Source organism: Podarcis melisellensis, assembly GCF_964234715.1.
Source record: "Podarcis melisellensis genome assembly, chromosome: 6".
NCBI classification, from domain to species: Eukaryota; Metazoa; Chordata; class Lepidosauria; order Squamata; family Lacertidae; genus Podarcis; species Podarcis melisellensis.
In genome coordinates this window covers 59,790,229-59,808,123 of record NC_138538.1, presented here as the reverse complement: position 1 = coordinate 59,808,123, position 17,895 = coordinate 59,790,229, and the positions used below count along the sequence as shown (strand labels likewise).

General features: G+C 40.6%; 1 protein-coding gene and 1 long non-coding RNA gene across 10 annotated transcripts in view; both read right to left on the bottom strand.

The window, feature by feature from the left end:
• Positions 1-5,819: 5,819 nt before the first annotated feature.
• Positions 5,820-7,293, bottom strand: LOC309372382. Its single transcript, XR_014169484.1, has 2 exons — positions 5,988-7,293; positions 5,820-5,902 (listed from the first exon to the last, which is right to left on the bottom strand). It is a non-coding gene; the product is annotated as an uncharacterized lncRNA (long non-coding RNA).
• Positions 7,294-9,404: 2,111 nt separating this feature from the next.
• NFIA (nuclear factor I A) overlaps positions 9,405-17,895 on the bottom strand; it is a 420,964-nt gene continuing 412,473 nt past the window's right edge. For all 9 annotated transcript variants that reach the window (XM_081915818.1, XM_081915823.1, XM_081915817.1 and 6 more), the window contains one exon: positions 9,405-16,916. In XM_081915818.1, the coding sequence (XP_081771944.1) occupies positions 16,840-16,916 (77 nt within the window). In that variant the 3' untranslated portion in view covers positions 9,405-16,839. The remainder of the gene's footprint in view (positions 16,917-17,895) is intronic.

The following is a 17,895-nucleotide window of genomic DNA, read 5'->3' as shown; positions in this document are numbered from 1 at the left end:
TGCACAGAGGACCATGACGAGTGCCAGAGCGCACGGAAACGCCGTTTACCATCCATGGTTTACTTGCACTGGCATGCTTTCTAACTGCTAGGTTGGCAGGAGCTGGGACAGAGCAACACAAGCTCACTCTGTCCCTATTATTATTATTAGTATTATGTTTACATGTAATCTCACTTCTTGTCACATGGAAATTATGGAACCTGCCTAGGTTTGTACATGAGATGTTCCCTAAATTATGAAGTAAGAGAAACCAAGGGGTACATATTGTATAGTGCCCCCAAAGTTAACTTAGTCCCCAGATGCAACTTCATTCCAATTCAAATATTTACAGAATAAGGTTTATCTAACCAAGAAGAGAAAGCCAAGCACATATGAATGTAGCCAATTTGAACATAATGCTGCTTACTTACATTATGAGTTTCCTGAGTTTCCTAAAGTAGCAGTGACTAGTACCTGTCACTGTCAGGGCAACCTGATGCATGTTTATTCTGTTTCAATGAGACTTTCCCCCCAGTAAGTGTGTTTAGGATTATCATCAGTTTCTTTCTCTTCCCCCCACCCTTCCATGCATGACATTGGCTACTTCTGTCTTAAATTTCATCTGTCCTCTAGAAATACAGTGGTACCTCAGGTTACATATGCTTCAGGGTAGACATAGCAGACGACGCAGCAATTTCTCAAAAGCAGCTCTTTATTTGTAAGCTGGAACAGAACTGAACAGCGAACAGCTCAGCCGGCCTGCTTTTACAGGCAGCCGGCTGTCAACATTGTAGCAACAACCACCCAGGGTTTCCTGCCTAAAGTAACTGACACGGACCTGAGTGAAAACTATATACAGTGGTACCTTGGGTTACATACGCTTCAGGTTACATACGCTTCAGGTTACAGACTCTGCTAGCCCAGAAATAGTACCTCAGGTTAAAAACTTTGCTTCAGGATGAGAACAGAAATTGTGCTCCAGCGGTGCGGCAGCAGCAGGAGGCCCCATTAGCTAAAGTGGTGCTTCAGGTTAAGAACAGTTTCAGGTTAAGAACGGACCTCCGGAACGAATTAAGTACTTAACCTGAGGTAGCACTGTACCAGTTTGTTGGTGAAGCAGGGACGAATCCACATGGACTTTTTGCAAATACAGCCACTATTCATTATCTTGCAGTTCATAGCTCACACTAGTTTACTGTAACGTGCAGTTAGAATGCATCCCTGCAAAAAGTCCTGCACCTCGTCTGTTAGCTAGCATGTCAGCTTGACTTGCATTTCTGCAACAAGCGGGAAAACATTAGGTGGATTAAGCCCCACGTAACAGGGTCACTGAAAGAGGACCTTTCTTTCCAATAGGTCACAATAATGCAATATGTGGGCAGGTGCTATAATAAGAAATACATTTATAGGGCCACTTTTTCAATTTCGTTGCTGCCCAAGGCTGTTAGCTGTCATTCATTTCTTTCCGGAGATGAATCACTGGTCAGAAAAAAGGCTGATTAAGGGAACTTATTCATGAAGGCCTTTAAAGGCTTGGCTAGCGTTACTTCTGTGCAATGAAACAAATATCCCTGTTTGAAGGTTTAGGCCCTAACTTTAGGGTGTTCTGTATTTAACTCTCACCCCTCCCATCTTTTTTCACAGGACTATGATGACATGGATAGCTAGTACCTATCTCAGTTGTGAGTAAACCAATGTTTTGACAATGGCTGTGTGGAGCTAAGCCTGCTGAAAGCCTCACTTTTACACAACTGTTAAAGGTGCAGGATTCCTGTCCCTTTCCCTAGCTGGCCATCATGGTCCTTATCGGAGTTGGGGTTAAAGTTAGAAGAATAGTTAGCCCCAACACACATTCTGTTGGGGATAACTGCTCTGCAGCAAATGTGCACAGTGGGGGAAAATGCTGACAAGTATGAGAAATGTGCATATTATTATTATTATTATTATTATTATTATTATTATTATTACAAACTGGGTTGGGGGAAAGTGAATAACTTTAGACCGGAAAAGTTAGAAAAGGAGAGAGACCTAAATTAACAAGATTCAACGCTTCCTAAAAATATATGACAAAATGCAAAATAAAGAATATGGACTATAGGGTCCATATTTGCAATTACGCCAAACATAATTGCAGCCAAGTTTGTCTTGGGGGGTAGCAACTGGCTAAAGCAAAGGGGAGCTGGGAAGAGAAGGGCGAGTGCTTAGGGAGAAGCCTAGTGTGAAGGAATCCTTAAAAATATGGCTTTTGTTCTAAGTAAGTGAGAAGGAAGATTGCACTGAAGTTATCATGCAGCCTCATCTTAGTGTGCCTACTGAGCAGAATTTGAGTTATGATTACATAAATCTCCATTTCAAATTTATTGCCATAATTTATCAGCTCATGTTGCTGAATGGCCAAGTAGTTAATTTTAAAATGAAGTGGTGCTATTTTCATTAATACCCTTGTGCTAACTACCTATCAAAACACTCAGAGGCAATTAATACCATGTTGCTGAAGTACTGAACCAATAAATATCTCCAGTACTGGCTTGTCTCTGGCAGATAAAAGGCATTAGACTAACCTACTCCCTTAATAATGCTTTTCCATTCCCTTTCTTCCCATGTCCCTAGAAACATTTTACACTTTAAGGAAGAGATTAAATAGCCCAATAAGCTAGTAACATGAATTTAAAAGGCTGGTATTTTCTTTCTCATACCCACGACATCCAAGAGAATTCTTCAGGATGTCTCTGCAGTATTAATAAGCTTGAAAGGTGATGCAAAATCCTGAAGGTTATATACCTCCAAAACTAAACATATTTAGCTCAAACAAGGGACCTTGTAATGTCTTTATTTGTTAATTTTCAAGGAGTTAAAATATACTAGGGAATTGAAATTTCTTGTTTGCACACTATCTCCTGCTTCTCTCCCAGCCGTTCTCTGGCTATGAATAGACTAAGGATTGCAAATTAGAACTTCGGGTTGCAGCAAGAAAGCAAGAACCATGCAAAGGATATTTGCTCCACTGTTCCACCAGTAGAGTCGCATCAGTAGGAAAAGCATGTCTGAGAGCTACCAGACTAGAATACTGTACTGAACCAACAGAGTTGCGGAGACTGTGCAGAGACTGTAACAGGAGTCTTGAATTGGCTCCAGAAAACAAATCTTATGTTTTCCCCTTACGTATTCAGGCTATCACCATGCAAAGTGGTTGGGGGGTAGGGGAGGCTGCAGTTTCAGTGCTGGAAGGTTTCTAAACATATTCCAGAAGCATAACTGATGAGAAGATTGACACTGAGGGAGTCCAGCTGAACCCTTTGACCTTCATTACAAGAGTGGATTACAGAAAACTCTTGGCCAGATGGTTCCTGCTCTTGGATTAGGATACTCCTCCAGGTTGATGCCTTTTGATGTCCATGACAAAAGGCTGTGAGGATGGAAGGCAAGTTTTGTTTGTGTGGATAAGAGTGGTCTAAAGATGACTGATGCATTGTTCGAAACCAGGCAGACAAGATTTGAAGACAAAAGGAAAACTGGGATACTGTGTTATCAGGGTTTCTGATAGTGATGAGGCTTCTAAGTGAACATACTTGGCAACCTCATTCAGACCAACCCGTTCAATATGAGAAAGTCAGAAGTGGAGCAGATGCAGGGGACCTTGGGGGCATATTTAGCCCTTGTGTAATCAGGCTGAATGTGTTAAAAGAGGCTTTTCTCAGAAAATAATCATGCCCAGAGGATGACCTAGCACCTGAGCTTAAAACCATGATCAGTGTCCCAACCTAGGGCTTTGTTATCAACAACATCATGGATCCAACAGTCTCTGCATCTGTGGAAGAGACCTGCCAGCCAGATTAAAAATGAAATAGTGAAAATGAGCTGAGATGGCTCTCTCTCGCTCCCTCTCTCTCTCTCCCCAACAGCTATGGATGGTATTGTTCAGGCAGGAAGGAAAAAGTCTCACTTCTTACACAGGATAAACATAAACATCATAAACACTCTCTGGGCTGGGAAGACACTGAGACATTCTGTACTGGAAACTTTTGTGTAGGCATTCTGTTAAAGGATTTATAGACGGGATAGAGATTTAAATCTAATTGCTGCTACTGTCACTATGATGAAAAATTTTGGGATCAGTCATTTCTCATGCAGTGATTGAGCCATTTGGGGCTTTAAAATGTGAATGTCCATTTTGTTTTTTAAAGTTCCATTAATTGACCCCTGGAAGTGGGACTTCAACTTTCCTTGAAGTCAGGCAGAACACTTTGCCTGCTGGTGTTGGGCCCTAACAGCTAGGAACCAAAACCTCATTCCTGAAAACGCAGCATAGTTCCCTGGGGTTTGGGAATAACGCTGCAACTGCAAACCACAGTCCTTCAAGGCAGGTTTCTGTACCTACTGATTACTTGAAGCTGCATCAGGGCAAGTTGCTGAAAAAGTGCTAACTTCTAAGTCAAGGATCAGATGGAATAGTTGGTGTTTCTTTGTTATTGTAGTGTATATGCAGCATATATACATATAGCCAGCTTCCTTACAAAGGGAAAAAGTTTCCCCTCCCAAGTTTCCACAACTAACCATTGGCAAAAAAATGTGGGTGGGAGAGAGAGAAAATATGAGATATCCCAGTAAACATTAGTGATGTAGCGGAAGACTCCATGGCTCCTAAATGGACAGCCATATTCCTAACAAACAGGAACAAACTCAAAAGAGGATGCCTTCACCTCAGCATGGCTCCCCTTTATTACAACAACATAAACCCCCACAACAGCCTACAACTCAAGAAGGCTAATCTGACCACCTACCCTCTCTCTCACACACAAACAAAATCACTGCAATCAACTAAATGCAACCAACTCTGGGCTTTCCAACCTCTCGCACCACCAACAAAAACAAACAGATAAATAAAGAACTTATCCTCGCAGCGCCGACACAAAAACTCCACACAGAAATGAAAAGTCATTACCCGCCCTTTCTCCCCCCTTCCCCCCAACCTCACAATCTCTATGACAGCAGTGTCCTCACAGCGATTGCAACTGACCTGTAGAAAGGCCTCTATGAATTGAAAACTGCATGTACCCTTGTTAATTATGAACCTTCTTTAATAAAAACAACTAAAAAGAAAAAGGAAACAGCAAACGCTGTTGGCAAACCTGCCAATTTCAGTCTTTTACCTCTCCTGCCCCACTTACCTTTTGTACTCCGCATTTCCAGCTTGCAATTTTTGAAAACCCATATACACGTTTCCCTTAAGATACACCATGCCTCTTTGTAGCCTAAGAGAGTTTTCTGCTGTTTGTAATGGAGGTTGGTGTCTAATTGCTGCCTGAGTGACTGCAGCTGTGGGGCTGTGGTGTGGCCAGGGCCTGCCTTACTATAACAGCAGGTTCTGCCGTGGAGGTGGGATCAACCGTGGCTGGGTTGGCCCCATGGAGACGCAGGGATGGCTTGTGTTTTCAGTCAGACTATAGAAGCATAGGCCAGGCAACGTGTGAGACAGGCCTGTGGCCTTCAACCAGAGTGAGAGCCTGGTTGAGGTGAAGTTTGGTTTGGTTGCATTCCCCCCGAGAGGCAGGCGGAGGTGAATAGCTAGGGGTTTTGACCAGGCCTGTGCAGAAGGGGCAGCAGCCGGGTACCCTTTCCCTTGGCCTCGGGGGGGGGGGTTCCTGGAAGGGGCCTGCTGGGCTTCCCCTGTCGTGCCAAGAAGGCCCTGTGCCTCCCAGCCCATCACTTGAGGCGCTTTTAATAGTTCAGCACATCAATGCTGAGGAACTGACCCAGGAATAGATTTGGCCTGGCAACAGTCAAAACGGTCAGGTGGATGGAGGAAAGTATCCCAGTACTGACTCTTTCCAAGCTTTAGAGATATTTGATAATCTTTTGCTGTATTTAGCAGAGGTGTTGTTCCTCTTTCACCAACGCGAAAGTCACTGCTGCAAACACATTTCTGCTGGAGAATAAAGGAGAGAGGGGCACGTTTAGCTATTTCCCCTCATTTTGCGGGGAAGGATGAAGTAGAGCGTATTACTTACCTTGAGACAATGCAGGACAGGAGGGAAGGCATTCCTCCGCTAACCTCTTTTGGCAGGAGGCAGGGTAACTAGGGGAACAGGAACTGAGTTGATCCTGTTTGAGGTACAGCAAGATGAAACCGCCCAGGTTTCTAATGTGTTACATAGAGTTTTGCTGTATGTTTGATATGATCTTTATCTTTTCCTTGAGAGTGCATTCTTCAGCCCACTATAACTCTGCAGCCATTTGTATTGATAAAAATAGGAATTGTACTCATATGAAGCAGCAAGAAGGTTGGGCTGTTGAGTATTAAAGGCCAGTTCCGTTCTGTAGTTCAAAAGGAAGCAGTTCCCAATGAACAGCATCTGAAAACTGAAGTACCGTATTTCTGTTTGCTGCAGGGGCTGGAGCTTGAAGGAAGCTACCTGACAGGGCAGAGGTAAAAATTCAGAGCCAGGCCCCTTCATCACCACAGCACTAAATGTTGAGGAAGTTCCTGGTTTATAGCTCATATGACTGGGCCACTGCAATTTGAGCCTGTGTGTTTGTGTGAAGGAGAGAGAGAGATGCCCCTGACTGGAAGCAGCAATAAAATGAAACTGACCTCTTTCAGTATTTTGTAACAAAAGGAGGGTTGTTTTAAACCATTATTCAAGCTTTGCACCTAGGTTACTGAAGCCCATGAGCATTCCTTGTGTTTGAAGCATTAGCATTTATTTCTGTGGCATTTGCTTAGGCTCTCCAGCGGCTGGCAATTTCCTACCCAAGAAGAGCATATTAATACAGTGAAAATTAGGCCATCCCGGCCAAGCTGTGCCAATGTTAGAATCTGGAAGGCACCCAGATACTGATTAAAATAGCCAGTTAACAGAAGTCCCACCACTCTGCTCTGCCTGAGGTGTACGGCTCTCTGCCTGCTAGGCCAAGTCAGCCAAATTCTGTGCTCAGTGTAGAGCATGCAAATGCAGCAGGTTTGCCCGATTAATAAAATGTATTCAAGCTGCAAATCATTTGTGTGTGCATGTGTGTGGGGAGGTTGGAGGAAATGCAAAGCTCAGAAAGGGGCAAGTGAGAAGTGATGGGAAGGCATGAAAGCCGATTGCCAGGAAAAAGTGAAATCCCTTGTTAGAGTAGATACCACCCCACAAGGATTTCATTCTTTTATAGAATAAATATAAAGCCTAGGGTATTTATTCTTACTCTCTACAAATTTTACATTTATGGGTGAAAGGAAACACCTCTGCAAAATATGCATCTTATTAAAAGCTGAATGCACCATGACTCAATCTAGGGAACTTGTATGAGTGCAGGAGCTCCGATGTGCACACTATGAAGGAGATATTTGCATGCATAGCCTTGGCCAAACAGATTTGTTCCCTCCATGAGGATCAATGGGGAAACCCTCACAATTAAGCTATCCTTCATAGCCTTCTGGATCAGGGCAAATAGCATCTGGAATGAAATGGAAACTGGGTATTTTAAACTGTAATGTGTTATTTTTCAGTATGCTGCAACACAGAGGGAGCTTCAGAACTACAGAGGTAAGATGCTTGAAGTTGGATCCACTAGGGCTACAAAATTATTATTTCCAACAGTTTTCTTCTGGCAGGTCTCCCCAGTGAGGCCTGCCTGGCATTGTTTCAGCACCAGGTAAAAATTAATCTCCCCCCACTCCAGACTGTTGACAGATGAGGACGATGTCTTTGCTGCAAGTCCTCTTCTAAAGCTTCTTGTGACTGTTATCTTTCATATATGTTTTTGTATGAATGTGTTAAAATAATAATGATAATAATATATATATGTACAACTGGATGATGCTGAAAAGTAAATACCATCTCATGGTACAGATGCTGTAGGTCTTTTACCAACTGCCCTGTGGGACATTTCATTGTCTCTCAAGACAGCCAAGAACAACAAAGTTCTTATGAAGAGCAAGGTTCAGATTATACCCCAGTTGTGAGCACTGCTTCACTCTCACCCTTTTGAGAAGGAGATGCAGGAGGGGGCTCCACCTTATACTGTGCTTGACATTGGCAAACTCCTCAAGCCCCAACTGCAATCTGATCCTGGTCTTGCATGCCTTCCAGTTGGCCCAAGAAACAATGTTCTGACAAAATTTAAGAACCCTGACATGTTCTTTCTGTTCTTAAACTTATATATCCTCCCACCCAGCAGCCAGAACAGTTTTATTTAACTGGATCCTTATTGCAGGTCTGTGTGATCACCTCCTAAACTCCTCATCCTCTTTAAAAGCCTAATATACTTAGGCGCCTCCCTGCTGGCTTCTTGAATTTTCTTACCTTGGAAACCTAGTATAGCTGCTGTGGATGAATTCTGACCATGTTTGTATATAACCCCGAACACTTGGGGGGCTTTTTTTGGTGTGTGTCTGACAGAACCGAAGAGATGTTTGGTCAGAAGGCCCCCCATTTTGGTGAAAGAACAAGGGATGCAGCATGTGACTATCATTCTCACATCAAGGGCAGAAGCAACAAACAGAGGCTTCAAATGAAAGGAAAGTGCTACTGTTGTCTTGTCCTGCTTTCTTGTCCTGTTTTTGAGCTTCCCAATGGCACCTAGTTGCCTACTCTGTGAAACAGAATGCTGAACTAGACAGATTTTTTTGTGTAGTCCAACAAGGTTCTTACGTGCTGCGGAATTTGAGAAGGGCCTTTTAAATATCCCGAATGTTAAACCCTCCCCCATTCATACATTTCTTTGCCTATGTGACGCTGCTCTGTTACATCATTGGAGCGGGCAGCAAGTAAGCATAAAACTGCGCCCAGAGCAATGGGTGATCAGGTGCTGGAGGCCAGAACTTAGCTGTGGGTATTGCAGTGCCTGTCCTGCAAATTTGTAAGCTGCCAGTCCAGTTGGCTTCTGAATGTGGAGTGTGGAATGTGGGGTAGCACAGATAGCAAAACTTCTTGATAGCAAAACCTACATTTACGATGGGATACTGAGATGGCAGCGCCTTGCACTGAGTGCTTGAAGATTTGTCTGACAGCTGTAGAAAGGAGGGATCTTGTTAAATTTCATAGCAGGTTAAACGAAGTGTGTGAGAATTGATATGAGGCAATAATGAGGCCATTCAAAACTCTTAATGTTGTAGGTCTCTGGGAACCCTAGTATAAACCGAATGTATAGATAAGAGAACCCAAAATGCTCTCCTGAACATTTTCACTGGGCTACCTCGTTGAAATAAAATACTAATATATGGTGTTTCAACAAGGTAACGGTAAAGGGACCCCTGACCATTAGGTCAAGGTAACCCAGTGTAAATTTCAGTGGAGCATCCTGAGTTCTATATCAAGCCGTCATACAATGATCTCAACATGTCTTGTTTCACTACATCACCTAAAAACTGTGCTCCCACTACAGTGAGTTTAAGAGATACAAAAAGATACTTGCATACACACTGTAAAGAATGAGAAGTCTTGTTAGCATTAGCAATTTTTTATTTTCCTTTTTTGTTGCATAGGAAATGCAGTACTTGCTTCCAGTAATCGTATTGTAATGTGAGAGGGTGGTAGCACTAATGGTTGAATACAAGAGTTAAACTAATCCACACCAGCTCAAAAACCTGCAGAGATTTAGTTGAAAAAAGAATGGATGCCCACAGTGATTCTCAACCAATTGCAAATTTTCACAGAACATAATAAAACTAAAATGATAACTCTGAGAGTCAATACAAGGATACTAGAGGCACAAGGGACCCGATTCATTAAAAAAGTAGAGACACAGGGGTATTAACACAGGGCTGAGGTTATTTTGCAGCAGATCTCTCACATGTCCATTTTGTTACACCAAAATGAAAAAGAATTTCTCAATATTTGAACAGAAGAAGAGCCTGCTGGATCAAGCCCAATGGCCCATCTAGTCCAGCATCCTGTTTCCACAGTGGCTAACCAGATGCCTATGGAAAACCCACAAGCCGGATTCAAGCGCAAGAGCCCTCTCCCCTCCTGTGGTTTCCAGCAACTGGTATTCAGAAGCACTGCTGCCTCCAAATGCCGAATCAGAGTATAGTCATCATGGACCTTTGATAGCCCCCTCCTCCATGAATTTGTCTAATCCTCTTTTAAAGCCATCTAGGTTGGTGGCCATCACTGGCTCCAGTGGGAGAGAGTTGCACTGTGTCCATAAGTACTTTGATTGGCAGAACTGAGCAAGTGAGCCGGTGACTGTCTAATTGTGCAAAGAAGCCAACAGCAGGTCATTTGTGGGTATTCTCATTTGCTGAATGTTCCCACTAACACATTTTGCAAGCCTGCAAAGTGGCTGCAAAATCAGTTTCCTGCCTTCTTACAGTAGCAACAAAAGTGAAGGTACAGGTGGAAGACTGTCCACTCAGACACTTTGCTCTAGTCAATATTTGTGCTCTCCAAGATCAGATTAGTAGAATGCCTTCTCTACATGGAATTGCCAAGGTCTTTTTCAGCTCTTGCATTTATACTACAAATCATGATGATCCCTGGCTTCATCCTTTCTATCTTGGGGTAGTGGTGGGAGTTCACTGATTTGAGGCATTGCTGTAAATGAGGATGCAGGATGCAGGAATGAGTACATGAAATCTAGTGAAATACTGAATTAGAAGTATTCGCTCTCACATTGCTTTGCACTCGGAAAGATTATGAAGTACAAAACCTCTGCACAAAGTCTAGCAGATTATGCTATGGCCAAGAGAATTATCTTTTCGTTCAGTAGGACAGTAAAAATCCCTTATCTGTGCAAAGTGCAGAATAAGGATGCTCTCATCAACTTATTATCTTCTAGGGATCCTTCCCCTTGTCAAATGATGTGTATATTGAAGGTGTTCTGCCTCCTGATGGACATGAAATCAGGTGAACTCTTTGTAACAATAACATGCTAAAATTTGTTCTTGTCATGGGGACAGAGGAGGGGGACCTCAAATTTAGGGTAAGAATCATACAACAAAATCCTATGTTAATGCCTAGTGACTATTTATGAATCGGGCCCAAAGTTTATACAGACTTTTGAAGGAAAAAATTGCAACGGTGCATGAAACTAAATAGCCACATGAGGTTGGGTTTTTAAAAAGGTTCTTAAAAGTTTGTTTTAATATGAGGAGGTCTGATGTGAAGAAGGGTCAAGCATGGGTACCTGGTTTAAACACTGTCAACGAAGAAACCACTTTCAATGTCAGTTCCAAGTTGGAGAATTGTTCCTTACATTGAAATGATGTCTTATTTTTCTTCTGAGATAAGCTTTTAAGAGTTCTTATGGATGCTTCTAAGCAAAGGAAAAAATACCACCAGGCATGGATTTCTGATTTCAAACCTTATGCCTGCCCTTATTAATAAAAAAATTGCCCCCAACAAATAATACTGAATTTTAAGTTAAATGTATATATCCAAAATACTGAAAACACCCAAAATCAAGGAGAGGAAAAAAACAGAATTTGTGTTCTCAGTGAAATATCTTTAAACCTATCTGACAAGAACCAAGTCAGAAAAAAAGACTAACATAACTTTGAGTAATATTCATACAGCTCACTAAGCATTATGGAATAGCATGCATTAATATTGTACGGTTATTTTACATCACCTATATCAGAAGGTTCTGACAGACAGCGAAGGCTACTGGTGTAGAAAAAATCTTACTTCAGAAGAGCAATATAATACAGATTTCACAGGCACTACATTTTTAATATATCAGGTATTATGCTGGTTTTCTTATATTTCTTTCTGTCCTAAAGCTGGCATTTATAATAATGACCAAAAAGGCAAGGATTGAAGTAAACGGAAACTAGATACCAAAGTTGATATATTTCTTTTTTCAGATTTATATTAGTGCATAGTTCTCATGCAGATAAACACTGCTATGCATTTACATTGTTGGAAAGCAGAGTGAATTGAGCCCCAAGTTGTCACATTTTTGTAAATCATTTTGCCAGCCTGTAATAGCACCATGTAATGGATTTGCATTAAACATTAAATTGATTTCAGAATTGGTGACACAGTATTCACTACAGTTAAGTGCTATGGAATAGCTTCAATGTTACCTGCTATATATCAAAGCAATTTTCATCCCACTGCTTTTTTATTGGAAAAAATAAAAGGAAAATGTACTCGATACTAATTAGACTATTGCACAGCCTTGGACTTGATGGTGGCATAGCCGGGTTTTACTGTCAAACAGTAATACATGCATTGACTTCAAGACAAAATTGGCTTTGTAAGCTTGATTTAATGGAAACCTTGCCTGGTAGGCAGAGTTCACTTCATGAGACCTCCCCCAATAGATCTCATGAAAGATGAGTTTCTTTTAGGTGCCATTGAAGCTCTCCTTACATTTTCATGCCGGTCGTGGTTTGCAATGTTTGTTCTATGGAGGCCTTCTACCAAAGTAAAATCATTTTTTTAAAAAAGAAAGATATTTCCAGAGACACAATGTAAAGTATAATATTAAGTGACATTTTGTTTAAAAAGAAAAAAAAAACACAAGGAAAAATACCTGTTTTATGCCACGTATCTTGATTTTTTTGTCTTTTGTTTTGTGTGTGTGTGTATGTATGTGTACAGTAAATGTTAACACTGTTACTACAAAGCTGCAAAATATATGGAACAAAAAGAAAACTGTGAAAGAAAACTAGGTAGAGGAATTTTACATATTCCTGTGGGCTGACTGAATACTGTGGGGAAAAAAGGTTCTATTCCTTCACTTTTCAACTCTTAAGAGAAGAGGGAGAGATCACCAAACAGCCAAGGTATACTCCCAGTGACTGACGTTAGATACCACTATATAACATGATTAATAAATACTTTATTGCAGGGGTGTGCAGAATGACAAGAAGCTAAAGTCCTATCTTGAAAAGTGGTCAAAAGAATAGGAAACTACTAGTGGAGTCAATTCATAGAGAGCAGTGTTATTTTGCAGAGGGCGGACTGAGGAGGAAAATGGGAGCGGGAGCCGGTGTTGTGTATGTGGCGGTTTTAAAAGAAAGGATCAGAAAGAAAAGTTGTTTGCACAAAGAATAAAAAGCAATTTTGAAATGGGGAATGGACATGTGAATCTGATTCTGAAGTGTGACCCAGGATTATTTCTCTATTGTAGACTGCACACCCCATGCAGTTGTCTCTCCTCAGATCTCCATTCTCTGCTCTACTTTGAGGAATAAAACTCTGTTTGTTCTCCACACCTGAACAGATCTGAACTGCTGTGTTTCTGCATGATAATAAGATGAACCAAAATTTAATTTAGTGTCTTTAATACTTTACAACCCCTGTTGGTAAACACCCTTGACCGCCTACCTAATGTTTAAAGCCTTTAAAACAATTTGTTTTATGAGATTCCGATCAGAATTCCCTAACTTTACCATCTTCAAACTTAATACGATAAAATACCTTCAAAAATACAGCATATCTGCAATGTCCATTTACAATGGTTCTTCAGTAGCCTATACTTCTCAAGCATAGGAATATGCTATACTATTGAGATAAGGAGAGAGGAAAAAAAAAAAACTGTATTTAAATACATACAAAAAGGAAACAGGAAAGTTTTCAACTTAAATCCAGTTCCCAGAGGGGGGAAAAGCAATTCTATGAATGCTGCCTTTATAACGAACAATCAGAAATTCCACTAAGCTAATTTGACAGAAATTTTCCTCATTTAAACAACATTACAAAAGTCCTGCATTATAAAATAGGGTAGAATAAATCAGTGTAATCAATAAAACTATACAACATACAAATTACATCGCTTCTGAGTGGGCAGATTTGATTCTCTCTCTCTCTTTGCGGCCATGACTACGGCATGCTCACTAAAAACAACTAACTGCCCAAACTATTGCTTAGTTTGCTTTGTTTTTGTTTTTTTTAAAAAAGGGTGCAATTTCGTTGTATATACAACCAATTTACTGGTTATACCTTGGCTTATAGCAAGGTTCTGACAAAATGTTTGTCTAGGCTTTTTTTCCCCTTCACTGTGAAGCACTGAAAGCTGCTAATTTTTTTATTTTTTTATTTATTTTTAGTGCACATATGTTTTAATAAAGTAATGCCCTGCTAAGTGCTATAGGGAAGGCAAAGGATGCTGGCTAGTGGATGTGATACCATAACACTAACAATCACACAATACAACGGAGCAAATGACTACTCAACCACTTATTTGACATATATGAAAATCCAAAACATTTTTTTTCCTTAAATAGAGAATAACCAGTAAACAATTTTCAGAACTTGGAAGTTTTAAAAACGTGCATATAAAAATGGGCATTATATACTTTTTATTGAATGTGGATTGATTGCAATCTGCTAATAAAAATGGGTGTGGGATTTGAAGAAAAAGGGAGGTTTTTTTTTTAAGGCTTGCTTGTGAAAGGAACAGTTGTAAAACAAAAATTGCTTGAAGCAGGGTTCAGCTTAGTGCTTCACAGTTTGACTGCTTCTCTAAGAAGAGCCCTTCCTGCGTGTGCATTCAAAAATCACAAAAAAGTACAAAGACAAACACCTAAAATACACTGCGTCAAGTGCAGCACCGACTTTGGTCAAATAAAAAAAAATTAAAGAAAAATTAAGAATTGCTAAGCTTTTCTTCTACATGATATAAGCAGGTATTGCATATTTTCATATATCTGGGAAAAAAACAAAACAAAAACAAAAGGAAGACTCCAAATAAAATGTAAAATGCAGCAACATCAAAAATACTGATAATCTAGCATCTACAGATCTCAGAATAGCACTGCCACTGACCGTACAGGACAAGAAAACACTACCGCTATCTGTGGAACAACTAACATCCTACTGAATTCTAAGATGCTGAAACTGACAATGGCTGACATAAAAGTCACATTTACAAAAAAGTGTCTCCAAATGCTTGACTAGGGAAAAAACCCCTTTCAATATAGGAACATGTGCAACAATTCCACAAATAATCGCTATCCAGGGCAAGGCACATTGATATGGAATTTTTTTTTGTTTTTGTTTCGTGCAAATCAATAAAACAAAACAAAACAAAAAATTAGTTTCAGGGAAAAGATGAGGAGCAAAGTGTCTTCCCAAGAAATTCAGTTTACTTGATTGTATAGGACAGTAGTAGAAACCCTTCTGAAGGGCCGAACAAACATAGTTTAAAGGCAAGTGCCTGGATTAGGGATTACAATATTGTGTCTTAATGCACTCTACTTTACCCTACATTAACTATATAAAAATTAGTTACTAACACTAGAACATGCAGAGAATTTCTCTGATTAGCGAGACTCGCCAACCAGAACGTATATATATGTATAATATAGGAAACCTTCTTAAAGTTGCATGGGAAGCAAAGGGGTGCTCCGCTGTCTGGTAGGGAAAAAAAATCACTTGCATTTTTTTCCTGTTTTTTTTTTCCTTTTTCTTTTTTTTGTACATAAGATCAGGACATTTTGGGTCCAAACTTTTTTTTTCTTCTTCTCAGCAAGTGTCCTTGCTTTGAACTGGTATAAGATGTAGAATCAGCATTTTGCTTCTGTTTTGTTGCCTTTGCAGTTCAGAAAAAAACCAACGCCAGTTCAGGGACACAAAGGCGTTTTATTTTCTGGACAGCTTTCTCTTATTAGCTCAAGGGCCACAGTCCAACTCAGAAGTGAAGCATACTTAAGGACATTTGTTTCAATGGGCTTAAGCACACCTAATTCTGTGTCTGGTTGTGGCCAAAGTATTTTGAGAAGTGATATACCCTATATTGCCGGAAACACATACGATTTTATCAGAATTGGCATAATCTATTATAGTGACTTTTAGCTTATAAAATTAACAGATATTATGATTTAATTTTAATTATGTGCTTTGATAACAGAAAATGATTAATTAGCATTTAATGTAGATAACATATTGTGGTAAAAGCACCATTAAATTTTGTATTTCTTTTTAAATTTCCTTCAGTTTTAAAGGGATACAAGTTTAACAATAAAAAACATAAAAAGCAAAAATAGCTCCCCCTTTTTTTTTCTTGCAAGGCTGTTTTTTACCCCGATAATTTAGAGTCCTGGGGTGGTAGGACTTGGAAAACAAAAATAGAATTTTCAACAATCTCTATCTTACAAAGATATTTAGCTATCCAATGAAATTGCACTTTTCTCAATTCAAAATTCGATTGTTTTGATTGATTCCTGTCAGTTTCTATCAAAACAGACCAACTTCCCCATTTCCGTGTGGATTTTATATCATGTTGAAAATCATCAAAAATGTTTCATGTAAGTGCAGCATTTAAACCCTTTTTTTCTTTTTCATGTGAACAGCAGTAGGTTGATATTTTATATTTCTCTGCAACTTGAGTGGAAATCAACCTGTTGATAACGCTCTTATGATTCATGTCACGTATCTAACTGCCGACTGTAAAATTAAAAACAAAACAAAACACCTGATATGTTACAGAAAAAAACATGCCCCATGTCTGTCCTGTAAGTTCTATATTGCAGAATTCAGCTACTACAAAAGTTATCATGTACGTGTGTTCCTCATGATCTCTCAAGAAGTCCCACACCTATATGGGAAATTAATCAGTGAAAATACTGTAAAACAGCTAGGCGCCATGTGGAAAGTGTTATAACAGCAAGTCAGTAAGCAGCCAGCAGGCTAGCTCTACTACCCAGTGTCCCTAATGCTTACACTACCAGTTGAAACACTTCAAAAATTATGAAGCCCAAACATTTCCAGCACCATATGAGAAATTACATCGGTCACTAAGGTGTTCTTTTGTTTTAAAAAAATCCCCTCCTCCCGCCCCCCCCCCCAAACAATGTTACGGCCCTTGTCAATCAACCATAACTTTTGCCGTTTCTGAATGCGAGCAGTTGCTTGCTGTCAATATCTGTTCATCTCCCCTTCCATGGATGCGAAGTAACTGCACTGTGTTGCTGCTGCTTCCATGTTACAGAGTTGGGAAGGGGTCGGGTGGTCTGTCTGGTGGGTGGTGGGAAGCTGTGAGTTTTATCCCAGGTACCAGGACTGCAAGAAGGAAACAAAAAAGAAAGGAAAGATTGATTGATTGATTTTTAGTATTTATGCAATGCTTTCAGCAGAGTCCCTCCCATGTTCATGGCTATGTGTAAAGAAACCTAGAAATTAACATTTGGTTATTTCTTGTGCCAAGGTACTAAACCAGTGAAATCACATGACATTGCACCTCTCCTTATTCTTTTTACATAGAGATGACTGAACACTAAATAAGAAAATTGCAAATCATTACACAGATGTGACTGATGTGTGTATATTTGAACATATGGAAGAGACACAAGTTGTCGTGAATGCTGCTCTATCTATGAACTGTCACTTAAATAATAAACCTGTAGGGCAGAGATTTTCAACATCTTTGGGTCCATGGCTCCCTTGACCAACTCCATTCTTTCCATGCTACCCCTATGGGGCTCAGGAGCCCAGTTATGTCACCCCTTGTCTGCAGAGCCGGCAGGCCCTCACAGCTTTTCGAACACCTTCCCTTGTGGAGTGTTCCCTTAGTCTCCTCTCCTCCCGCCTCTCCTTGGGAGTCCTCTGGGCAGCCGCTGCCGCCGCCCCTTGTCTCTGAGCTGCCCCCAAAGAGAGGTGCCTCTTCGCACTGCCCCACAGCGGCTTGGGAAGCACCCCCTGGTCAGCCCCAGAGGCACCATTTGCCTAGGAAGCTTGTAGCCAGAGCTGCTGCAACAAACAGCTGTGCAAGCCTTTGGGAGGCAGAGACGTGAGAGGGCATCAGAAGAGGAAGGAAAGAGGGACAGAGGCCATTGTTGCCCATGTCACCCCTGACCATCATTCAAGGCACCCCAGGGTGCCACTGCAAACTGGTTGAAAACCACTGCTGTAGGGAGACCAAAAGTAGGTTTAAGCAGTTGAGGAGGGAGGATAAAGCAGCAGTACAAGAAGCGTGTGGCTTTCTGCCACATAAAGATTTCAGGAGCTGCTTGGAACTTTAGAAATTCTGGCAATACAATGA